The 25,478-nt window shown below is 45.4% G+C and overlaps 1 protein-coding gene and 1 pseudogene across 1 annotated transcript in view; one reads left to right on the top strand and one right to left on the bottom strand.

The window, feature by feature from the left end:
• Positions 1 to 24,150, bottom strand: part of LOC117283858 (FRAS1-related extracellular matrix protein 1-like) — a 40,735-nt gene extending 16,585 nt beyond the window's left edge. Inside the window, exons 1-6 of the mRNA XM_033757737.1 lie at positions 23,686 to 24,150; positions 17,628 to 17,829; positions 16,791 to 16,935; positions 7,608 to 7,737; positions 4,984 to 5,056; positions 298 to 447 (exon numbers count right to left, since the gene is read on the bottom strand). Of these exons, the coding sequence (XP_033613628.1) occupies positions 298 to 447; positions 4,984 to 5,056; positions 7,608 to 7,737; positions 16,791 to 16,935; positions 17,628 to 17,829; positions 23,686 to 24,150 (1,165 nt within the window). The remainder of the gene's footprint in view (positions 1 to 297; positions 448 to 4,983; positions 5,057 to 7,607; positions 7,738 to 16,790; positions 16,936 to 17,627; positions 17,830 to 23,685) is intronic.
• A 545-nt stretch (positions 24,151 to 24,695) lies between these two features.
• LOC104866803 overlaps positions 24,696 to 25,478 on the top strand; it is a 2,539-nt pseudogene continuing 1,756 nt past the window's right edge.

The following is a 25,478-nucleotide window of genomic DNA, read 5'->3' as shown; positions in this document are numbered from 1 at the left end:
AATTGTCGCTAGATTCTCACCAACTCCGTTTCCCCCTTGGTGAGAACAACAAACGGTCAGGAAAAAAACAACTCGGGCACTGACTTGTTGCTTTTCTCAAGCGATAGTTCTTAGCGGGAGGAAAACTGCATGAAGCAGAAACTGGCATAAAGGGCCTACATCACGACTGAGGCTGCTTTCTTGACAAGAAATTAAGCATTTTGATTTGAAGGTGTTATCAAGCATAGTGGCTGCTGAAAGCCAGCAGCCAAAGCGCCAGGACTGCTCCTGATTTCGAGATGAGGATCAAAAGAATACCTCCTTTTGAGTCCAAAATTTTCACTGCAGCTTTTGTCTTTGTGCCAAGAACTGCATTCACAGGGGAGTTCAGAATCACTTCAAAGACCTCATCATCTTCCTCTAATCCGTCATAGGTAATTGCTATATTCCACATCTTAGTTGACATTCCTACAAGAAGTAAACATTTTAATTACTCTTTAATTGCTATTTCAATCACCTAGGTGTCAGAGAAATATATTAATTAACATGTCTACAGCTAGACTGCAATAGCCCGAGTGAGCTATTGTACTGCTACGACTCACTGACACCCCGCTGTTCTTCCAAATAGTATGAAAAGACCGCATTTGTTCCTGGACAATGATGATTCCGTTTCAATGCAAACACTGTAACAAAAGTGAGCTGCACCATGCAAGGGATTAAAAAACACTGTTAGTAGATGAGATCTGAGATGTCATTTTCCCCCAACCTGTCCCTTCTCTGCCCCAAAATAAGCAAATACTACAATTTAAAAATCTTCATCGTTTCAAAAATCTTAAGATGCTGATGCAGACAGAAGTGATTACGAGATGGCCCTTCACGCTCTTCATGGAACCCTTGAGACGAGATTTCTCCAGACAGGTGCCTGTGCCTGCGCCGGCTGCCCGCCTTCCCCAGGTCCTTTTAGCCACAGACGCTTTCTCTGATGATGTAACACTCAGCAGTCTGCGCTCCCTAGAGAGAAAATCTATGGGCGGGGGATCCTAGAAACAGACTAAGCCTGTGTGTTTTCCCTCTGTCTGTCTGTCTCTTCTCACAGAGTCCCGATCCAGCTTGGTATACACAGCAACACTGTGACCCTAATACGAGGCGGTTTTGACGCTACCAACAAAACCCAGTCATCCATCGCCCCAGGAAGGGAAGCAAAGAAACCACAGCACAAAAAGAAAGAAAGGAGGCAACATCTGCCACGTCCTAGTCCAGACTGACTTCCCTGATGGGAATAATGGGAAAGTCTCCTTGAGTTTATTTAGAAGAGAAAGTGGAAGCAGGAAGCAAAGAGAAGGCTGCTTCGCAGTGAAAGGAGCAAGCCGAAGGGGGAAAAGGTAGTGAATGTATGGTTTAACTTTGCAGGGCTAAGTTTGAAATGTTTTCTCCACACTTTCTCATTGGCTATTTGGGTGCTTTCAGTCTCATAAATCCTCTATAGAAGGTAAACATTTTTTCCTAGCCTTTTCTTCTGAAAATGACTTTTTTTCCTTGCAGATTTTCTTCTACAGATTTATGCCTGTCAACTGTGCCATCTCCGTGACAGCCTCTTTTCCCCCTTGAGATAAAGTCTCATTATTTAAGTCCAGGCTGGCCGTGAACTCGCTATGTAGCCCTCCTGCCTCCACCACCCGAATGCTGGGAGTACAGGTGAAAGCCACCACGCTGGGCTGATGGCCTCTTTCTTAAAGGCAAATCTTATAGATCTCATTATCTAATCAAATTCTCCTTAATCCCCACCAGAATCCAGTGGAAAGAGGAAACCATTCACTTGTTCTACAAAGGAAAAAATTAGGTGTACCTGGATTAATGCTGTTTAAAAATGGGTTAATAGCTTACTTCTTAAGCTTTCAGTATTGAGTCTGTTCCCAAACCAATTACTTTTGTATTCTTTGCAAAAGCAGTTGAAGCATTAATATAAAATTCTATATAATTTCCATCCTATGGAGGAATGGCTCGATCCACCAAAACATGTTTTGAACTTACACGCTTCCCTTTGCATTAGATGCTGTGGAGAATACCAAGTGTAATATAAGCCACTCTCTGACCTAAAGGAGTTTCAAACTTCTTGGAGGGGACAAGACAAATCAAGTCACCCTGAGTATACAAAGAGGGCTAACTCCAGATCCCCTCAGATAACAAAGTCAGCAGTGAGCATTCAAGTCCTCCACACAGAACGGATGGATATCCTCCTGCAACTTTAAATCACCTCTGTATTGCTTACAATACCTAATACTGTGCAAATCCTTATTTTATTGTATTGTTCAAGTAATGATAACAAGAAAATCAAACTCTGCCTGTTCGGTAGAGACACAAATTTTTTTTTTTTCTTATGTTTGGTTTGTGGTTGGTTGACGAGATGGATACAGAATCTGTGGATATGGAGTTCTGGCTGTACCCGAAAGGTCCAAACTTTCTCAGAACCGTGTGTGACCACCTGCCAAAGACACGGATTGCACAGCACGGGGGACCCAGAGTTGGAAGGGTGTGGAAATGGGAAAACACGATGGGCAAGTATGAGAAGCCAGCTAAGACAAGGCCTTGCTTAGGGCGGGGGTATACCTCTGCTGGCTGGAGTGCGGAGACCACAGGCTGCAGAACATTTTTGTAGAGAGCCTGGGACGACACCAGGTGGCCACTTCCAGACCCTACACAACAGGCAACGGGAGGCCTCTCAAAAGGAGAAATGAACAGCATTCTGGAAGTGGATGTTTCAGCAAAATGAACTTGAGAGTTTCATGTAGGCACGGGTACTCGGGTAGACAGCAGAGTCTACCACTTGAGAGACTGCATAGGTCGCTGTTGCAATAAAACTGGCATGAATGGTAAGAAGCTGACAATAAAGAAAGAGTACAGATAGTTTCTGGAGAAATACTATCCCCAACTAATTTCCCTCTAATTACAAGAATCATCTTCTAAAAATTATAGTATCTCTTCCCCCAAAAAAACTTTGACATTTTCACTGGGCCCTGTGGAGCAGAAACAGATGGCTGGAGAAATTCTATTCTAACTTCCATTTAAATGTTTCTGCTTTGTTGTGTGCATTTCAACTTGGCGTCTATGCCCAGCAGGTGTGGGGTTTAGGTTAATGAGACTGGAAGTGAGGTCACTGTTGTCACTGCTGTTGTTGTTTTTCCCCTCTTCCTCTTGAACTTTCAAGGTGCAAAGTATGTGTTACCTACCTGAGATATACCTGCATTTTTAGAAGGCTTGAACTGCATCCCCCTTACCATAAAACAAAAGGTGTCCAAGAGGAGAGCGAAGGTGTCATTTTGTATAGACAAATGCCACTTTACATAGTAGGTGAATTCCTGGATATTCTGCTGCAAAGCAGATTTCCCTATTGAAAGACATTTCCTCAATGGTTTTTAGTAAATGCTATATTAGAGATCTGTTCCTTTGGAAAACATTTTGACTCTTGGGAACGGTAAAGTTAAATTACCCAGCATGAGATACTTTGCTAATACAATCAACCAGTGTCTTGCTACTATTTGTGGGGTACTACAGGAAGGGATTACTTTTGCTTAAAACTAAGATGGTTGTGATTCTACGTAAGCCATTTTCTTTCGCCTTTGCCCCAAATTTTATATTAGTAGTGGGCAATGGCAAGACTTCAGAATTGGTGGGTTGTTCTGAGTGCAGAACATCTCTGCAGGGAAACACAAATCCACAGGCCCTGGCTTCTCCTCGAGGGCTTTGCCATTTGCCTTGGGACAGGTGACCGCCTGCCCTTCCACGTGTGCCAGGGAAAGGATGAGGCTGAGCTCAGCACGGGGCTCCTCCTCGAAGGAGAGCCGCTGCTCTGGACCAGTCTTCCAGCCTCAGGTTTTCGTCTTCTTCCCCCTGCTAAATACTGCTTCTCCTGGGAAGTCTTCTAGGATTTTTTCTTTTCTTTTCTTGGTACTGGGGATTGAACTTGGGACCTTGTGCTTGCAAGGCAGGTGGTGGAACCACTGAGCTAAACCCCAGCCCTTACAGGATTTTCTTTAACAGAACAATGGCTCATCCTTCGGTCCCAATGTTCTGTTGGTGGGTATTTTCATGTCCACGTCTCACACAACACAACATTAGAATACCCTTGACAGAGGGCACAGTATTTTGCGAGTGCACGTGCGTGTGTGTGGTGTGCACACATGTGTATGTCCTCGAGATCTAACACAATACCTTGTCCATTGTGGGAAAGCACAGCAGCACTTCGCCCCTGGGCTACATTCCTAGCCTGATGCTATCTTTGTGTTCCCTTATACACATAGCAAAAGTTTGCCACAAATTTAAAAGAAAACATTTAAAACATGCTTTAATCAAGCAACAATTTCCCCTTGCATCAAGCTATTCCAAGAGGGATCATTTAGAAATACTCTTTAAGAGTCCATGGAAATACTCTGAAAATTCAGGGCCAGGGTATAGTTCAGTGGCACCACACCTGCCTGACAAGTGCAAGGTCCTGAGTTCGAACCCTGGTACTGCCCCGCCAACTCTGAAAATTCTCATCGAAGTATGAGGCAATCAAATTATTACAGCTTTGTGTGAAGACTTTAACCTTTTAAAGATCCTGGGGTTTGGGGGGGTCTGGATTGTTTTGGATGGTTGCTTTGATATTTTATATTTTTTATTTATGTTTTTCTATTTTATTTATTTTTTTTGTTATTTGGTTTTGTTTTTTGTTTCTTTTTTTTTGGAACTGGGGATTGAACGCGGGCCCTTGTGCTTGCAGGGCAAGCAGCAAAACCACTGAGCTAAATCCTTGGCCCTTTTTTTTTTTTTGCTATTTAAATAAATATTCACTTTAATAAAAAAAAAACAGGAGCAGAACATCAGATCCAAACTCATCTGACTGAGAGTGCGTGGTAAGTCCCTGAGGAGCTTCTAGTCTGGTGACGTTAGATGATATCCTGTCTTCTCCACAGTCTCCAGATTTGTTTATAAAAACAAGAGACACACCGTAGACACAAAGCATACCTGGGTCAAACTGAATCAGTCTGGATGGAGTCATAGTGAAATCTTTTCCAACCGTAGCTGACACTTGGTTGACCTTAAGGGAAAATAAAGTCCTTTTAAAATAAAAATAAATATTCTATAATAGAAAGACATTTATTCTCCCCATTCTAGACTAAACTCGTGGCTCTTAAATCTGTTTTTAATATTAAGGAAGGTTTTTAAAAATTATAATAAACCATTTTAGATGCAGGCTACATAGATCTTTCCTACAGTTAAATTTCTGCTTTTCCTCTTTAAACAATTCCATCATTGGAAAAAGCAGCATAAGTTTTAAATTTTTACTTTTCTCTGTCTTATGAGCACAATTTTATTTCATTGCCTTCCCTCGACTCCAAGTTGGTTTTAAAATAAAGGAGAGGGAGGAAAAGACGGCAGGAGGAGGAGAAGGAGAGGGGAGGACGAGGTGGAGGAGGGGAGAAGGAGCATTCACTCCTGAGGGATCCTGAGCCCGGGGCCCTGAAGCCGGGTCTTTCTCCATTTGCAGCCTGGATATAGCCCTAGCTCTTCTCAGACCCGAATGGGAGCTGTGTGGACCCACAGACCTGTGCATTTTCTTATAAAGTGGAACGCGTGCACAATTTGAAACTTTAAAATCCCCGTTTCCATAGCCACAAAGGACGGCTCCATTTCAAGTCAGAGGCTCTGACAAGCATTGGTGGGTCTGCAGCGGGAACATTTTGCTGAAGGCTGTTACCTCCCCGGCTTCCACTTGCTCTCTGTCTGCAATGCCAAGGCTCCCTCCAGACCACCTTTACCGGGCAAGGGAAGCCGTGGTACTCCTGGCCCCGCCACACGCAGAAGTTATTCATCCCTGCATGGTCCTCACCGTGCGGTTACACAGCATTTACCCCCGCGGGGTCTACAGAATCCTGCACGGGCAAGGTACTCGGAGAACGCAGTCAGGTAAAGATGCACAACTCAAACCTGGGCAAACAGCACGGGATGACAGTACCTCCCCCATCCTCTGTCCCCAGCCACGTGGCCGAGAAGCTGCGTCCACCGCCAGGTGTGCTGCTCTAGGTAGTTTTCTCCCAGGGACTCAGGCTGTCTTGACGAAGGCCTCCCACGCAGCGGGCAGCCTTGGGTGCACAGTCAGCCTTACTAGATACACATTACTTGGTTCTTTCTCCCCAGCAAGACAAGCAGCAGCGTGGCCCCAAACGCCAACTACAGTGTGTGGCACTTTCTATGGCGGCCAGGGGATTATTAGAAAGCCACCGGGCAGGTTCTTTCCTTTTCCATAAGCCATCTTCTGGAAAATTATAGCACATGCTAAGTTTTCTGCTGCTTTAGTAACAATGAAGTACCAATGTGTCTAGAACAAAGAGCACCTTCACAGGAAAGGCAAAGTTTGAGTCTGGATATGGTGGAATTTAGGTGCAAACGGTTCGCTGGGCGATCTGAACGCACTAACAGATGTGTCCTCCCCCAGAGGCTGGTATCTGCCTTTTTCATCACACTGAAGAAGAAAGGCCCTAAGGCTTCTTCTCCATGACCACGGTCTCATTCTCTTGATGAGCTGGTATTATAAAAAGAACTCCTACAAATCCTTCAATTCTAGAAACCATGGTTCTGCCCCAGGGTAATGCAGGAATAGCAACCTGTCTAGTCCATAAGCCAGTGCCTGATTTTGGCAGGAGTTGGGGGTGGCAGCACTAGGGATTGAACCTGTGCCAGGCAAGTGCTCTACCACTGAGCTACATCCCTCCGCCATTTTTGTTTTTTATATTGAGACAAGGTCTTGCTAAATTGCCTAGGCCAGCCCTCAGTTTTTGATTCACCTGCTTCAGCACCCTGTGCTGGGGTTCCATGCGTGCACCACCAGGCCCTGTTTTGATTATCTGAAAATCTCTGTATTGCAGAATTTCTGCACTAAGATATACTTTCCTAATTTTACACGACATGGGTGACCTCTAAGATAGGTGAAACTCTCCTGTTTTGCCTCATTCGCTGCATCTATGGAAAGTGACTGTTTGTACACTAGGAGACAGCCACTGGAGGACTGAAATTTGCTCTGGGCACCCCTCAGCATCTATTGTATACGACTTTTCTCTCCAAAGCAGAAGTCAGCCAGTTTCATTAAGCTGGATACATTTCTCCGTAAAATCAAACTTTTAGAATTAAAGAGTGTATAGAAACTAATGAGGGGCCGGGGATTTAGCTCAGCGGTTCGGTGGCCTGCCTCGCAAGCGCAAGGACCTGTGTTCGATCCCCGGTACCACAAAAAAAAGAAAGAAACTAATGAAATGACTTCAAAACTAAAAACTGGGTTTAAAAAAACTATTCTAAGGACTGGGAATGTTGCTGAGTGGTACAGCAACTTGCCTAGTGTGTGAAAGGCCCTGGGTTCAATCCCCAGTACTGCCAAAAGTAAAACAATAAAAACTCAACAATCTCGGAGTTAATGAACTTAAAAGCAACATAAGAGGACAAAGAAATTCTGTACTTGAAATAGACAGAATTTCACAAGCCCTGAAGTTTGAAAAATTTTTGGTCTTGGAATTTTTCCAAGAAAATCATCGAAGGCCCCAACTGAATAAATAACATGAGTTTCAGCTTGACAGTCCGCATTGGGGAGACATTACCGTTACACCGACGAAGGCAGATTCTGTGGTATACCCCCTCCTGGTCACTTCCAACAGCAACACGCCCTCATTCTCACAGACCTCATACTCTGTCTGTGACCATCCAATGTGAGACCACTTCAATTCCAAACTGTGCATGAAAGGAGAAAAGAGATAAAGGGCTATGATAAGATATACACAATAAACGGGTGGATTTTCCGCTTCCTGAGTCACTGGTTTCTATTATGGTGGCAATGGTGGTTGAACAAACTTCATTACAATTATTTGATGACTTGTAGTTCCCAATGGAGTTTTAGTAACAGCATTTCATTCGATCCTTACAATGGTGGGGGGCAGTCAGGCAGAGCAAGGATTAGAATTTCATTTTACAAATGAATAAACTAAGATTAAAATACTTGGAAGGTTTCACAGTTACTAATGACCAAAAACAAAGGGACTCACACTTGAGTGCTCTCAAGGAAAGGAATCAGCAGTGGTTAAGTTCAAGGAGCCACTTATTTTTAGAAAGACACTAGTGTGAAATCTTCTCTTATCATTCAGCCTCCCCCCGGTGCAGCAAGATCTGTACCAGACATGTATCTTCTCTGAACCTGAGTTCAGCTCAAAAACATTATCCTTCAGGGTGTGCTTGGGAATCACAATGTATACTTTTCATAACTGTTATCGGTTCCTCTTTTTCTGCATATAAAAGAGCCATGGGTTAAGAGGTGTATCTCAGTCTTTAAGTGCTTGCCTAGAATACAGCAGAGGCCCTGGGTTCCACCCCCAGGACTGTGAAAGAAAGGGGGGGTGGGGGATGAAAGGAGAGAAAGAGGAGAGAGAAAGAAAAGCAAAGAGCTGTACTGTAAGCAGTTTGGATGAATTACAGCCACCCCTCCACATCCGTGGAAGACTGGTTCTAGGAACCACCCCACAAAACACCAAAATCTACATGCAGCTGCTCAAATCCCTCATATGAAAAGGTGTTAATTGCATATAACCTTGCCTATCCTCTGATATACTTTAGTTTCTAAATTACTTATAACCCTAATGTAATGAACATTCTAAATTTCTGTTATACTATATAGTTTAGGGTGTGGTGACAAGGAAAAAACCCTGTATGTGTTTAGTACAAACACAATGACCTTTTCTGGACTTATTTTATCTGTGCCAATGAAATCTGCAGAACTTGGGAGATACAGAAAGTCACCCAAGAAAGCTGAAGAAAGCTCATATATAGGGGTGGTATTTTTATCTATAATATATTTAATAAGTCCAACATTTGATAGGAATTATTGTCTTTAATCCTTATCAGCTAGAGAGGAATTTTTTTTCCAAAGAAGAAAAGAAAACCAAAATTGAGCCTTAGAGAGGTGAAATAATAAGCTCAAAGGCAAAAAAAAAAAAAAGAGAGAGAGAGAGAGAAAAGCTAATAGGTAGTGAAATGAAATTCAAGCATAAATCTGATGCCAAAGCATCTCTTCTTCCTTTACCACTCCTGTTTCCAACTGAAATTTTCATGGTTCTTGTTTGAGTATAAGGAGAGCAATACAATTTAATCACGTCTCTGAAGTATTTTCCTTTTTGAGGTAAGAGTATTTAAAATATTTCACTTCCATGTTTCTCTCTAAGTATGCCCTTACCATTTTTGCCCTTTTTGATCTTATAACGCAGCAATATAAAAACACAAGCAATCTTTACCAATCGTCGAGGCGCCATGACATTGCTTTTGTTTCATTCATTTCTCTTTTATCCTAGAATTACAAAACCTTCAATGAGTTATCCTTCCCAAACTCGCTATCACATTTAGACTTTCCTTGTAATTTTTAAACTTATCTTTTCCAGTTTTTTCCAGAATTAGAAATTCCGGGTCCACTGTGCAAAACGTGCACTGACACATTTCACAGGCTCGCAGACCTTCCTGGACCACTCCCATGAGAAAGTTAAGGTTAGCCTCAAGTTACCACTTTGTGTCTCTGGCGGATACTGGTTCACAATCACTTCGACAGCAAAACAGAATTGGTATCACTGGCTCATACCTGAGGGTCATGGACAGGGGACAGGACAGCACTGGAGCAGGGCATTACTACAGAGGTTTATGCGTCAATATTGACCAACAGTCAATAGATATGAGACAGTTACCACACGGTTCATAAAAATTTTGGACATAAGAAGATCCTTCTGATGTGAATGAAATTAAATCTAGCATGATACAAATCAAGAAATACAGAAACAAAACAGCAGTGCTTAAAGAACTGTAAGATAACCCAACAAGGATATCATAAACGCCAATAGAAATAACATGTTGCAAAGAACTCCTGAAGGGTCCAGGTAATTGAGAGGAAAAGTATCAGCAAGAGGGATTAGGAGAGGAGACAGAAAGATGAAATGGGGAGGGAGAGCAGAGGGAACGTGTGAAACAGATAAAGCCGCATGGATGTGAGCTAAGGCCAGGGAAGGGTCCGATGAGCTCTGGCCTCCAACACTTCTGAGAATCTATGGACGGCCGACGCTCGCCATCAGGAGCGCAGCTCCTTCAATCCCGCCTCGCAGGTCCAGCGACCTCAAGGCCAGAGATGAAAGGCAATCTGCTTGCTGGTCTGGCTGCAGAAGGCCGTTCGGCTTCCACACACAACGGGTCAGGGTGTGCACGGCCCCGACCCATCGCAATGCTGTGGTCAGGGTTGCCATCACACAACGTCCTCTTTGTTTCCTTTAAACGATTCACCACAAACAATAAAGATCTGTTGAAAAGCCACAACACTTAAGCCAGGCTACATATCTCCCAGAAAAAACATTTGAAGAGCAAAGCCCTCGCATATCTATAGGATATGTGTAACGTGTGTTTGAATGTGGTTTTTCTTTTTCGTTATGGTGTAACTGAGATCTTGCTATTTGGAGACTGTAGATATTCAAAGCCTACACAAACACCTGGAAGAAAATCAAGAGAAAGAAATAATCACTTGGGAATCCTCCATGCAAGAAGCTGCACAAAACTCTGTGTTTGAAAGTAAGTAAACATCCAGATGAAGGAGCCCACAAAAGGAAGTTCTGGAAAGTTCTGGGAAGTTCTGGAGAGTAGGTGTCTGTGAATGAGGGGTGGTTCATGTCTTCCTATTTTAACAATCGCTCCATTCTCTACTGAGTAAAGCGCATGCTGTGGTAGGAAATGATGTTTACCAGCATCTGTATGTGAGACCCATTTGGTAATCGTTTCATGTTCTTAGTAGGAGGTGAAAACTCTAAGCCCTCAGTTCAGGTTCCCAACCTCAGTACCACTCACACCATGGATGCTGCGAACCACATCACGCTTTGTGGAGGGGCTGCCCTGGGCACTGCCAGACGCCTTCCACGCGTGGATGCAGTAGCATACTTTCCTTTGCTCACAACCACCAAAAACCATCTCCAGGTCTGCCAGATGCCCCTGGAAAGAAGAGTCACTGCAAGGGGAGAATTACCTCTTCTAAGTGGAAAACCACTTAAGGCCTTCACGTCGCAAGAGAAAAGCTAGTTCACAGCAAAAGGTGGATGTTCATAGGCAACAGTCACTCAGGGGAATAAAAGACATCACATCGAGGAGTGGAATTAACATCGGATCAGATGCCTTGAGGCTTCCGGTCCCTCCACCACTAGCCAACGGTAATCGGCCAGACATTTAAAGCCTATTCAGACTCGCAGTTTAACGCTGCAACCTCATCACCAAAGCCCTGTACCTTCAATCTCCCTTATCCTGTCAATCCCTTCATTTTCCAAAGCACGCGTGATACATAACCTGTCTCATTTATTTAGGTAGAAGCTACTCACCAAGAAAACACGAGTCTTTGGTCACTGATGTTTTGCAGTGCTTAGGACACAGTAGGTGTTCGACAAACATTTGAAAATTGAACGAATTTTTTTTTGGTAGTGCTGGGGACTGAACCTAGGGCCTTACATATACTACACAAGTGCTCTACCGTTGAGCGACAGCCCCGGCCCGAATGAATCCTATTCAGCCCAGTGTTTCTTGAGCTAAGGCCTCTGTTTTGGTTTATGGCTAGATGTCCCCTGAAGCCTCCACAGGCAGGGCTTTCGAAAGGTGCCTGGATCACAGGTGGAACAGTCCTCTTGCTGCTAGAAGGCGGGGTCCGGCCGAAGACCAGAAGAGGCCTGGTCGGCTGTATCTCCCTCCCTGGCTCCTCCTTCACCCTCTGCTCGCTGGGAGTTGAGTTGAACCCTTTCAGGCTGAGCCCTTCCACCACACCGCCGGACCATGAAGGGACTTAAACTTCTCAAGCACGAGCCAACACGGATTTACTGGTGTCTGCTATTGAGTCTCAGAGATGAGGACAGTGACTAGGACCGGGACTGACTGAAAGCTTCCCAACCTTATTAACATAATCATTTACGTACGCTGGGTAGGCCAGATTTTCTTTCCCATGTTCTTTTTAGCCCTGATTCTGGGTTCTTTGATCACCGTTAGATCTCATTAAAGAGTAAGATGGCACAGGTAGAAAAGCATGAGAGCGTAGACCGTGATTTCTTAACACTCCCTTATGCTGTGTTCCCAGGTGTGCAAAGTCACAGACACTCGGCAATGTGTGGAGACAGCACTCGTGGTTGTCACTAGCAAGAGAGATGCTGGGGACAGACATCAGGGCTGATGCTCATCAGCCACGCACAAGACATCGGCCCAAAGAATCACCTGCCCCAAAATGCCACTAGTGCCAAGGTTGAGAGACCGGTTTTAGAGTAGAAAATGTGTGCTGTCAGATATTTTATTTTGTGGCTACTCAATTAATTGGTCACTTGGTTGTTATTGTTGTTTGGAGATAGGGTCTTGCTGTGTAGTTCAGGCTGGTCTCAGCCTCCGAAGTGTTGGGATCACAGGTGTGTGCCACTGAGCCCAGTTTTGATTCACTTCTATGAAGGAATTACTAAGCAAAAAAGTATTTGGGATTAAAGCACCAACTTGAGATGCAGGGCAGATACAGATTAATGAGGGTCTGGAGGAAGGCGCGTGTCTTCCCTTGCCTGTCTCACTTCCGGAAGCTGAACACCTGTGAGGTCCGCACTTCAGAGGGGCCAAGCAGCCTCCACCAGGGCTCAATGGCCACTCTGAGCTTCGCAGTGAAGGGCTTCATAAAGGCTAAAACTGTGACTGAATCACTGTTCTTATAGCTAGAGTTCCATTTCTCATCAACCCATGACTTGAGAAAACTGAGATGTTAAAATGCATTCCTCTGAACATTCCGTCTCGTTATCGGTTTAAAACAGTGCTATTCAGCGCCTCTCTAATGCTCCGAACACCTGTGCCTGCAGCGCTTCCCTCTCTTCTGTGCTGGGGAAACTGTGCCTCACCGAGCGGTGGCACAGCCAGGGCCGGAATCAGGCGCTCTGGACCCTAACACACCTTGCAGCCACTTATTACTGTGCGAATAGGGTCAGCTCCTCCTCTCCCTGGGCTTCAGTTTTCATTATCTCGAAATGAGGCGAATCACACTCATGTCAGATGATTACAATCAAAGCAGCTAATATGTATGCAGCACCTGTGCACAGTGGGTGCTTAACAAGCGCTGTTTTCTTCCCCTTCCTCTGAGCCTCCCCAAGATCTAGTCCGGAGACAAACCTGCCAAGTCCCGTTCTCAGGGAAGGTGCAGGCACTGCGAGCCAGCGGCTTCAACCTCTTCCCCTACAAGGTGTTTCATAAAAGCTGTTAAAATCCTGCCAACTTCGGCTGACAAAAAGTCCTTTTCTCTATTTCTCCCGGACCTTCAGTGCCGAGGTCAGAAATGAGTAAGAGGACAGCTGGGCCGGGGCTGCCAGGGAGAGGCCAGGAACCCGAGGCGCGGAGCAGCGGCCCCTGAGGGACGGAGAACACGGCTCAGCTGTCTGGGATGGGGAAGGTGCCGCAGTCAGCGCCGTGGGGACAGCGTGGTCGCAGAGGCGCCCCTGGTGTGTCCAGTGCACCCGCGACACCTTGGGAGCTGGGACCACGACCTCGGAGGGACTGGGAGGGACTCACAGCCGGGCACGTCTAGGCTCGCACCCAGCTCCTCTCTTCGGCGACTCTGGGATAATCACGACGTGCTCAGAGCTCGAATTCCGCGTCGCCCTGGAAGGACGGTGTTTTGTAGGTCACATGAGAACACGTGGAAGTACCTAAACAGTGCTTAAAATGTAGGCATCCAGCCCAACCAAAGCTCTGCGCAAACCTTCATGGATTCGGCGTTACAGAGCAATTTCTACTTGCGAGGAAGTGTTCCATGAAGAACTTGTTTCCTGTGAGGAGGCGGCCGGCTCTACAGCTCAGTTAGACTGCGACACACCGCAGAGCAAACCTCTCTCTCGGAGATCCCAGCACATACAAGCGTCTTGACTCTGGGAGTGGGGCGGACATGCAGACCAGCCCGCTGGCCACAGCCCGACTAAGCTCCCCTAAACGACACCTCCGAGCACTGTCCAATGGAACATCGACTGCTCCTGCGGGACGGACCCTGCGCAGAGGCGCTGCCGCTGCGAGGCATCGCAGTTGGCGCTTTGACGAACAACCATATTGACGTTCGCTTTGTAAATGGTCTCAGAATCCAGTTCTACTTAGAGGTGGGCTTTCTCCTCCACGGAACGTTTCAGTGCAGTTCTTTAGTCAGCCAAAATTACCTGAGTCCCCACACGAAGTAGCGACAGTAATCACCAGCACAAGCCGCACTTAAGGACTTCAAGGACAGGACGCTCTCCTGCTGGACCCACTTGTTCCTCTAAAACAACTGTGGGATTTTCCCACTTTACGGATGAGGTCACTAGTTTATTAGCTGCCCTGCATTTCCCCTGGTATTAGATACGCCAGCACGCTCATAATACTTGTGATTCACACTGAAGACAACAACTAAACCTCAAGGACGTATCGCTTCTTTCTTTGCTCCCTGGGCAGCCAATGTCTTCTGAAAGAGAAGGATGGTAAACTTGCTGCTGCTCTATCCCTTGGCAGGCTCGGTGGTTGTTAGAAGAGGCAAGAAGTTTGCGGAGAGCCATGCACTCCAAAGCCCCACTTCCTGGGCGGGACCGCGGCTCCTTCACTGTTCGGTTCAGCGAGCTTGGAAAAGTCACTTCCCTCTGTGCCTGCGTGTCCTCGTGTGTAAATTCCGGACTGATGGTATCTAACTCGTAAGCATTAGCGTTGATGAAATGAATCGGATGAAACAGAGCAAAAATTTCAGTTGCAAAGGCCCGCGGTTCCACGCTGTATGCATAACGAGGCTCTTGCTTGCCGCCTTGGGAAGAAAAACCACTCACTATTCCTAACGTTTCTTCCTAGAAAATGTGCATGTACTTCCAGAAAACATCTGCTTTCAAATGAGGCTGGGAGCAACTATTCAACCCATAAATTATGAAGATAAATGTTGAGTAACTTCTACCTCCCAAGCCCCTTCTAAGAAAAATAACTGAACTATGACCAAATCAAAGTCATTTTGTGTTATTTCTTGGTAGTGCAAATGCTACAGCATTTTGTTCCACTGGTTCCAATCATTTCAAGTCAAGCGGAAACGTCTCCAGCATCAGTACAGCAAAACTGACAGCAACACCAGCAGGGGCTTCTTTTAAAAAGCCCCTGTTGGGGTTACAATTACATTCTATATATTCTCATATAACTCAGGGTTCTTTGAAAACATTAATCCTCTCCAAAAAGCAATGTCCTCAATAACAACAAGGGGTAAAAAGGCTGTGCAGGTGAGGCAGTATCAGTCTGCTGCTGTCACCAGGGAGTCTCTCTCTCTCTCTGCACTGTGTCCTGTGTCAAGGGCCTGGGGTCAGCAGCAGTCAGTGGGCGTCTGATCAATAGTATGTTTTTAGGAGGCTATTAAAAAGATGATCAAACCATATATCAATATTCTGAGAATTTAAAATTCTGAAGAATTAAAACATTTGTCTGAATTGCAAGCAGCTGATGTTTTCTTCAAAGACTGTGATTCTGAGGAATCACCTCTCTTAGGCAAAGGCAGTTTAATGGGTGGGCATTGTCCTTTTTAGTTTTATAACCTCGGGAATATTAAGAGGTCATGTCTTTCTTGTTTATGCCTATTTGCCATCTCCCAGCACTGTGTGTCTGGCATATAGTAGCTGCTCGACAAAAACCTGCAGAGTTTATAAACCTGCAGTGAGGTATTTAGAGCCACAGAGCCAGGAGGTAGAACAATGGAAATGTGGGGGGGGGGTGTTTCCTTAAGTGTGACTAGAGAGCCCTCTGCTGGCAAATGTTGGAACTACAACTTGGAACGCAAAGAAAAGCAAGAACGAAGACAACTCAATCTGTTTCACACTTTTTCCTGTTCCTTTGCTCATGTTCTACAGAAAGGAAACACAGCGTGGCTGCACTCACTCAGGCAGATTAGTATTCTAGGGCATGATAATATTAAACACAGACTAAGCGAGAAGACTTCCCTCGAGGTGTCCAGGAAAGACAGCAAACAAAAAGAAAGCACGGCACAGAGAGGAGTGTCTGGCCGACTCAGGACTGTGTGCCATCTGGGAAACCACAAAGGCCCACATTCAAGAAGTCTGGGACGGGACGGAGCCACTGAATCGCTGAGGTCCGTGAGTCCTGATCATCCTGAGGCTGTTATTCTTTTCTTCCTAAAGGTAGTGCACTATACATTTTCACCTTTCGCTTAACACCTTCTCAAGTCTATTTTCCTCCACGGTGCGCCTCACCGAACCTACAATGGGCTCATTAATTTATAGAGAGTGTTATTTCTTTGGTCAGGGAAAGAGAGGTTGCGCCAGCCCTCCCTGACCACCTCCTCTTCCTGCTCCTGGACGGACCGTTTTTTAAAGGCATTTTCAGAGCACCGTTTCCAACGCGGTCCTCGAGTGGCCTCTGGCTGTAGCATGCACATGCGCAAATACGCCTGAGAGCTCACCTCTGGAAGCCAGCGGACTGTGGGAACCAACACCAGCCTCTCTGCAGGGAGGGGACTGCATTTCTATGCAGAATGTGAACGAAGCTACTCTACTTAACCTTTAACTCTCCCTTATCTGTAAAACAATTGCGTTTCCCATTAGCAAACAGCAATAAAAAGAAAATACTTTCTCCAAAATACATTCTATGAGCTTATGAAATGGTCTATCAATTTATCTTCTTAGGTTCTGTTTGAAAAGATCATTTCACTATCGTAATCAGATACATGTTGAACGTTACGTGCAGGGCATTTGAATAATCAAAGAATTTACATTTGAGGAGTAGCAGAGTTCCCTGTGGGGTCCATGACTTGAAATTCCACGATATCTGAATTTACTTCCAAAGATGGGTTTATGATGTAAAGAATGGTCTTACTGTTTAAATCCTTTTGGCTAAATTTCTCACAGATAATTTCACCTACAAAAAAAAGGGGATAAGTGAATCTCATGAGTTATCAAAGAAAATATGAGAGCTGATAAAACCTTATGGCTTTTATTGAAAGAGCTTTATTTTATTTGAAACACGGTTTTAAAGAACAGTCAAAGTACATTAGATAGTTGTGACTCAGGACTCAAATGCAATGAACTAAAAGTACCTTTAAACATACTTTGCTTCAAAAATACTTGTTTTAAAAATTTAAAAATAAAAAGGGAGTAGGAAGATACAAAAGTATAATTCTGTCCCACCCTGTTTACTAACATACAATGATCACTGTTTTTCATAAAACATAAATAATACATAATCCAGAGAAACCAGCAGAAAAAAAAACAACTTGGAATTTTAAGAAGACCTGATACTATTTAGAATTCATGGTGGAAGAAAAAATTAGGCCCAGATATGAATCTGGCCCAGGCACTGTGCACACTTCTAAAATCTGGTTGAGAAAACACTGCAAACAATAAACAGCTGTGCATCGCATTTGGCGCCCCAGTCATGGATTCGGAGCTTGGCTTCCACCCCTCTTTAGCACCAATCCTGATTTATAAGCGGCAGCTATCAGGAAGCCCCGGGCGTTTGCCACCTGGTTCTGCACTAATTAAATTACTCTCCAGCCCTGCAGCTGCGGGGTATTTGAAAGTGAGCAACTGCAAGGATTAAGGAAGCCGTACCTGTGGTCGTGTTCTCCAGATGTCCGCGGAGGGGGCCCCGTAGAATCCTAAAGACGATCTCGTCGTCCTCGGTGTCGTGGTCCGCAGCCCTCAGCACACGGGAAGTGATGTAAATCCCGTAACAGCCATTTTTGAGGAGCCCCACTTGGGAGGGGGAATGCAAGCGAGTGATTCGGGGTGCCGTTTTGTCCACCCGGTCCACCTGAACCACCAACAATTACGACAGTGTTATGCAAGGACCTCCGGCCCCCACCGAGCCAAATCTCCCAAGTTGCAGATTGCTCAGCTTCCTGTTTGTTGATTTCTGCTGAAGACTGTTTTGCTCACAGAATTGTCTGCAAACGTCACAGTGCCTGGAGCACAGGCCGACCGGCCACGGTAAACCTGGACCCGACTTTTGCTAGCTAGCTTCTCCGTGTCTGAGCCCCTCGGGATGCAAACTTCCCGAGGGCAGCCCCGATGCCCACTCCTGCTGCCCCGGCACAGAGCCTCAACCTGCACGCGAGCTAAAGGGGCATTTGTTGAAATGCTGCGTGAAAACCGACCCGGGAATTACACGGCAAACGTAACGTTAGCACCACGGAAGGGTGCCCCTCTTTCCCCAGTATTGAATGACTTACAGAAACAGAACTGTAAGGGTTTACAAACACAGAGACCTTTTCCCCACACAGCAGCTTCAATGGGAAAAGTGTTGAATAAAAATAGAAGTATCTCAGCTAGAAAAACCCGAACGTGATTCGCTCTAGACCGTGAGTACTTCTTGCACTGAGGATGAGGAGCAGGTGAGCAGATGGGAAGGCGGCCGGGCAGTTAATCCCGAGGGAGCAAAGGAGCCCAGACTCCACGCTGCAGAGGGCATCCGGCACGGCTGTTCATGCGGCGCCATCCGTCCTGCAGGGCCACTGCAGGCCAGGGAGGAGCGGGTCAGCACCATCTCGTTGCTGCCACAGAAAACAGGCACAAGGGTACAGGGCACCCTCGACTTATGAACTCATCTGGTTCCTGAGGGCTGGTTGTAAGTCAATACATCTGAGACCTGGATGTTTACCCTGGGTACATGCTACAGATAAGAGGCAGGTGAATCTTCTTTAACCTAATGAACCAACTTGTTCGTATGTCAGGCTGGTCATAACTCAAGGGTCCTGTCTACCATCATTCTCTTCCTAATCTCTCAGTGCTTAGCTTCATCTGCCCCATATGACACCACTGTAATTCTTGTTCACCTCAGCAAGAAATTTATGGCACTGATAATATCATACACTTTCTTACAGTACATACTATGTAGATTTCAAAAAGAACAGGGGAGTGGGTGTCGTGAGGCATGCCCGGAATCCCAGCTACTTGGGAGGCTGAGGCAGGAAGATCACAAATTTGAGGCAAGTTTGAGCACGTTAGCAAGCTCCTTTCTCAAAAATCAAAACTAAACAGGGAAAGGGCCGGGGATTTAGCTCAGTGGTTCCGGCGCCTGCCTCGCAAGCACAAGGACCCAAGGTTCGATCCCCAGTCTCAAAAAAAATAAAATAAAAAGAATGGGGACACAGTGGCCCCAAGTTCCACCGCCAGTCCTGCAAAACAACAACAACAACAACAACAAACAAGCAACAGCCAGTAGTAGATGACTCACAAATGAAAGTGTTCCATAAATAAAGATGACTATAATACCATTTTAGTTAAAAATATATATGGAGCTGGGGATGGAGCTCAGTGGTGCTACGCCTGCCTGACAAGAGCAAGGTCCTGAATTCGATCCCTGGTACTGCAAACAGAAAAAGAAAAAAAGACAGACATGTATATATGAACAATTGTACAAAACCAGGAAAAAACTTATAGCTCCTCTTTCATTTGTTTCTATTTGGAATCTGGTAACAACCAAATCATTTTCCCTCCTCAAAGTAGCAAGGTTGGTTTTAAAAAATAAAATCAATCATGATTCAAGATGGTAAATATATAGAGAAACATATATTTGTATTTTACTGGTAGAGGAGCAAAATAGTGAAATTTTCCTCTCCAGAAAATATCTTACAGGGTCGGGGATTTAGCTCGGTGGCATTGTGCCTGCCTTGCAAGCCCAAGGTTGTGAGTTTGATCCCTGATACCAGAAAAAAAAAAAAAAAAAAAAAAAAAACTCACAGAAACAGCTGTGTACACAAAAATGTGTGAATGTATTAGATATATATCTATAAAAATATTTATAATGGCAATTTTAAAAATCCAAAAAACACAGAAGTCCAACAGGAGCTTTATAAATCATCTCTACCTGATACCAGTTCAAATCCAATACGACCTTTAAAAAAATCCTATTTGCAAGAAATATTTAATGACATAGAGAAATGTTCACCATACACAGAGTGCAAACAGGTGACATACGTTATGCATTAGTACATGTTATCTAGTTCATCACCCGGAGTATCATTATTGCTTGAGTGGTATAATTTTGAAAGATTTTTGTCCCTTGTCTTTTTTTAATTTATGAATACTTTCCAATAAGCAATTATTTTATTAACTGAAAAGGCAACAAAGGCTTTCAAATGTCACAGTCAGAAGAGTCAGCCTGCTCTCTTGGAACCTGTGGGCTGCAGCTTTCAGAGCTGTGAGATGGGACCTCGCTGTTGTGGTACTTAGGGAGAAAATCTCCCATGACCATGGAAGTCAACGAGAGAGATGCTTGTGGAAGAGTACTCCAAGACAGGAGAAACTCTCAAAGATCATGAATAGCTAGCTGCATGTAGGATGGTTGTTTGTATGATTTGATGTTACAAGTACTGTAAAAGTACTTCATGCCTGTTTTAGTCATTGGTCTTATAAAACAATACCTAAACTCTAGTTACATGGTCTCTTTTTTTGTCTCTGGCCACACTTGTGCTAAAATCTACTCTAGAATTATGACACCTCTGACTTCTTCAAAAGCAGGTCTTCTGGCTTGGCAGACAAGAATCATGGCGAAATACTGGTGTGTGAGAGTTTCTAATACAGAGAAGACCGTGGCCCTGTGATGGTGTGTATTGGATTTGTGAAACCAAACCAGACATAGCAGAACTGCAGAGAGCAAGGGCAAGGTCCTTTCTCCTGTACCCTCCACCCTGCCCCGGGACGGGAAGACACAGGCTACAGCAGTCTGGCCGGAGAGGCATGATTTCCTGCTAGGCGAATCCCAGCCTGTGACCGCCGGCATGGGTCAGGTACGCCTGTGTTCTGCGCGTGCTACATCTAGTATTTTTGCCCCACTCACTGGGATGCCAGCCCAGAAGTTTTCCGTTATGCCTGGTGGACTAATGTGGACCAAGCCATCACTAGGCAGCTGTAAACATCTTATTGTCTGGGTAGAAATTGCTGTTAAAGGCGAGGCTGAGGCTGTCATCCTTGGTACGCTACTAACAGGGTCAGTCACTTTGTAGGCTGCTTGACCTCAGAGGAAGCAGGGGGTTTGGGGAAAACTGGGGCAAAGTCTGAGTCTTTCCTAGTGAGGTTTTTACATGTGACTGTCTGTCTGTCTGGAGTCTTTGCAGGGAAAATCTTACTCTTCTGATGAGAAAGAAACTTTACAACATGCATCCACTGTTCACCCATGGATAAACTCATCTTCCAGGCAGAGCTCTCACAACAGCCACTCCCTAAGATGAGTGTCGGGGAGACCTCACCCAAGTCCTGGTCCTTTCTCCAAACTCCACCCTGCTTCCCTCCCTGTCTGTAGTACGGGAAGGAACTCGTAACGGCTATGCTCAGAATGTACAACTCTTACACATTTGCAGCCAAACAGGCCTAGAATAGTGAAGTGACATTTCTCGACCAAGAGCGGCCGGCGAGTTGGAATCAAGAAAAAGACACGAGCCGGGGATTTAGTTCAGTGGTTCTGCCGCCTGCCTCACAAGTGCAAGGACCCGAGTTCCATCCCTGGTACCAAAAAGAAAGAAAAAGATGCAGTACAATAGCCTGAAGGTCTGGATGGAACTAATAACGACAGCATTATAAAAAAATAAAAGCGAAGAGCTCGCTCAGCACCTGCTCCGTGTGCAGTGACCCCCGGCCTGGGAGACCATTAGCTGTGGATGGAAGGCTCACTTCGTGTCTCCAGGAGGGTGTGCCTCACATGCAAGGAGCAGTACATGAGGGGACTGGGTGTAAGGCAGATTGCTTTCCATGGTGCGTGGGGCCCCGTCCAATCCCATCCAGTCCAATCCCGCAAAGACCAAGGTCCTCCAAAGAGGAAAGGCCTTTATGTCCAGACTGCTCTCAGCTCTCAAGACCACAAAGACCCTGCCAAAATTTGTAGCTTGCCAGCGTGCCCTACAACTGTATGGACCAGTTCCTTAAAGCTCTCTCCCAGTCTCCACATCTATGTTCGATATCATATGTATTATTTATGCATTATGTCTGTATGTGTTATTTGGAATTATATAGGTGCTGATGTATGCATGGTGTGTACATCATTCCTGTATGCGCACATACATGTTCTGTTTCTCTAGACAGCCCTAATATAAGACTAAGGAGCAAGACAGATACATGGATTATTTTATCAATCAGAAGATACTGGGACAAAAATTGTATCTTTTTGTCTGTTGGTGGAAGTGTGCAGAACAGGGGTGAACCACATCCAAGGAGAGCAGATTTAAGGGCCCAAGAGCCAGAATACACTGGATGTGTTTGGACTAAAAGAAGAAACACATATTACATTTTCTAAGAACCACAAAGAAGGATAAACTGGAGTCATGTGTAGGAAAATGGATGCACCTTGAGACCATAATGCTGAGTGCAGTAAACACACGCTTAAATATCACATGGTTTCTCTTATATAAGAAACTATAAATAAAGTGCAAAACAAAAGACAAGAGGGAGGGAGGGAGGAGGAAACAAATCATTGCAATCCAGCATGAAAAATGTATTTAAAAGTGTACCCTGATTTAGTAAAATTATCTTATGTGTTTTACAGGTTTGTGGGTTTTTTGGCCTTGTAGTCTAGCTATTTACCTGGATTTGTGATAATTAACCTTATAAGGTCTTATAAGATAAATGAATCTGATGCTGGCCAAAGAGGGGGCGATGGGGAAGGGGAAGAAAAGGAATTGAGAGGTATTATGGACACGCTCCAACTCCCCACAAGGAATGCAACCGCTGTGCACTGTGAACGGGTGCGGACACAAGATTTAAAAACTTAATTGAAATCAGAAAAATTTGAGGCCTTTGTGTGTATTCGATCAGATTACTGATCAAAAACCTCACACCTTTCATCCATAAACCATAGAAAATAAATTTACTTTTCAGGACTTTTATGAGAATCAAATAAGATTAAGTAAAAGGGTTCTGACCATTAGAGAGAGTAGAGAAACGTAGCTTCTGCTTTATTACCTTCATTGTCACTACACAGTAGTGTTGGGGCTGCCTTGTCGCGGTCATTTGTTTAGCTGAAAACTAAAATCCCAGTGGCTGGCAGGGCCCGGTGAGGGTCAGCCCGGCACACAGTTCTGAGCCCTGCAGCCGACCCTCACACATTCCCGGCATTACGTGAGTGCCTTGGGCACTTCCTCTTGTTTAACTCCCATCACCATGCTACAGGCGTGTTCTTCAAAGGAGGAAACATAGATCAGAGGAGTCAGAGAACTCTTCTAAGGTCACAAGAGCTAAGAAATGGCAAGGCAGCAGTGCAGTCTCCACTGTCTGGCTCACCAGCCCAAGGCGGGCTCCTTTCTGCATCACCACAGACACCTCCCACTCCCGCACTCCAACCTCACAGCCCAAACCCCACGATACTGGGGACTGAATCCACAGTAAGCTGAGCTAAGCCCCGGCCCCTCTTTCTGAGTCGATGTTGCCAAGTCACTAAACTGCCCAGGCTGGGTCTGAACTTTCCATCCTCCTGCTTCAACCTCCTTAGTGCAGGAATTACACAAGCAGCTACTACCACCAACTTTGAAGGTTAGTCACTGGCTTATACATGTTAATGTGCCTAGCGTGCTGCAGATGTACACGCTGTATCTGAAAGGAAGAGGGAGGGAAGAAAGAAGCCAGCTCTTCAGTCTTTCCCTCACCTCTCCAGCGTGATCTGGGTGTCTGAGATACTTGCCTGAATGATGAAGGGGACAGGGTCTTGCAGGACTCTGCCATCCACAATAAAGCCGTGGCTGGTCCCGTCTGTGGCCACAAAGGTGAAACAGTCGGACTGGGGGCCATCTCCGGAATGCCGGTAGGCCACGAGTCTGCTGTCCACATCTTGCTGCGTGAAGTTGCCTTGCAGCAGCGCTGCACCCCGTAGGAGGAGTTGGCCGTGCCGCGGGAGCTGGGCCAGGAGGAAGGCAAGGCTCCCCGCAGGTGTGTCGGTGTCGGTCAGCTGCAGGAGCTCTGGGGACAGCAGGCCCAGGGCACCAGAGGCCAGCCTCAGCCCCCTGTTCCTGGCCACGACCGGCAGGGCTCTGTCTGTGGCCCTCAGTGTGATCTCAAGTTCCCCATGCCTGGTCCACAGCCCATTGCTGACGAGGAATCTGGCAGAGAGAGGCAAGACAGCCATCAGCATGGGCTCTTGTATCACCATTATTGCAATGAAACGATGACAACACACACCTCTACTAAAGGACAGGCCATGCCTGTACGCTAAGAAAAGTCAAGGGCAGATCTCCCCAAAGGACACCATTCTGTCACCAGCCAGGCAACGGGCGACACACACGTGGATGTGCCCTGCCCATGGGTGTTTTCTCGGCCACGCTGCTGGTGGACTCGTGGGCCAGAGCAGGCAGGCTGGACTCTGATATAGTCCCTACCCAAATAGAAATTTCATCTGCAGTTGGATAGGACATGATGTTGAAAAGCATATTAATTTTATACATTTATAAGTTGGCATTGTTTTGTTTTTTGAGTCAGGGTCTCACTAAGTTGCCCTATGTATTGTGATCCCCTCTGTATTTTTCTCAGGAGGATACTAAGCTAAGCGTTGCGGAGTCAATACGGCGAAGTGCTGCAGGGGCTGAACCTGGTTACGTCACTGTACCCACGTTTTCATGCTAACTTCTCAGGGGCAGATCACACTGTCATACACGAGACCCTACCTAGCTCACCTCCCACTTCTGTGGGATGAAAGGGATGGAGCAGGGATCACCGGTGGCTATCATGCGCGTCTCCAACAGTGAGCTCCCTTTTGGAGGGGTAGGGGTTATGCTGGATTCCCCGCTTTTGAGGGAGGTTCAGACACTTGGCTGGAGTCGTGAGGCGGACAGGAGGCGGAGTGGGCACTGGTGCCCAGACCTTCTGGCCAGAGCCCTCTGCCCTACAGTGTTTAACAGATGCTCGTTTAGAAGTCCACCAAGGAAGAGGATGGCACTGAGTGCCAGAGCAAAGCCACTTTACTTGAGCTGAACAACGCAGGCGCCGTGAGCCAATCCTCTTACACCCGGGTCTGTGACACCACAGTGTGCTTTTAAGTATGCTGATCACTAACTCACACTCTCTCCACTGCAGATGTGCTCACAGTAACACTCATTTAAATGATCTTTGCACAATTTCAACATGTTATTTTAAGGAAAATCAAGAGCATCATGAAATTATACATACAAACAATTAAAAGCTAGGAAATCTCTACTCTCAAGTGAGGTCGACAAATTCACCACAGACCAAAGATTTGTAGATAATCGTGAAGCTGTGTCTCAGTTTTTCTCCATGTACATAGTTGCTAGTACTATTTAGGAAGGGTACACTCTTTTTTAAAAATTAATTTTATTGGTTTTATATAGATATATAATTAATTTTATTGGTTATATATGTATATATTATGATCACCTTCATCACAGGGAATTGGTACCTGTACACTCTATCTATCTATCTATCTATCTATCTATATATATATATATATATATTTTTTTTTTTTTT

The sequence above is a fragment of the Fukomys damarensis genome, unplaced genomic scaffold, assembly GCF_012274545.1.
Source record: "Fukomys damarensis isolate Sample0158 unplaced genomic scaffold, DMR_v1.0_HiC HiC_scaffold_31, whole genome shotgun sequence".
Lineage (NCBI taxonomy): Eukaryota > Metazoa > Chordata > Mammalia > Rodentia > Bathyergidae > Fukomys > Fukomys damarensis.
The sequence above is the reverse complement of the archived record's forward strand: the minus strand, read 5'-3'. Positions and strand labels throughout refer to the sequence as shown.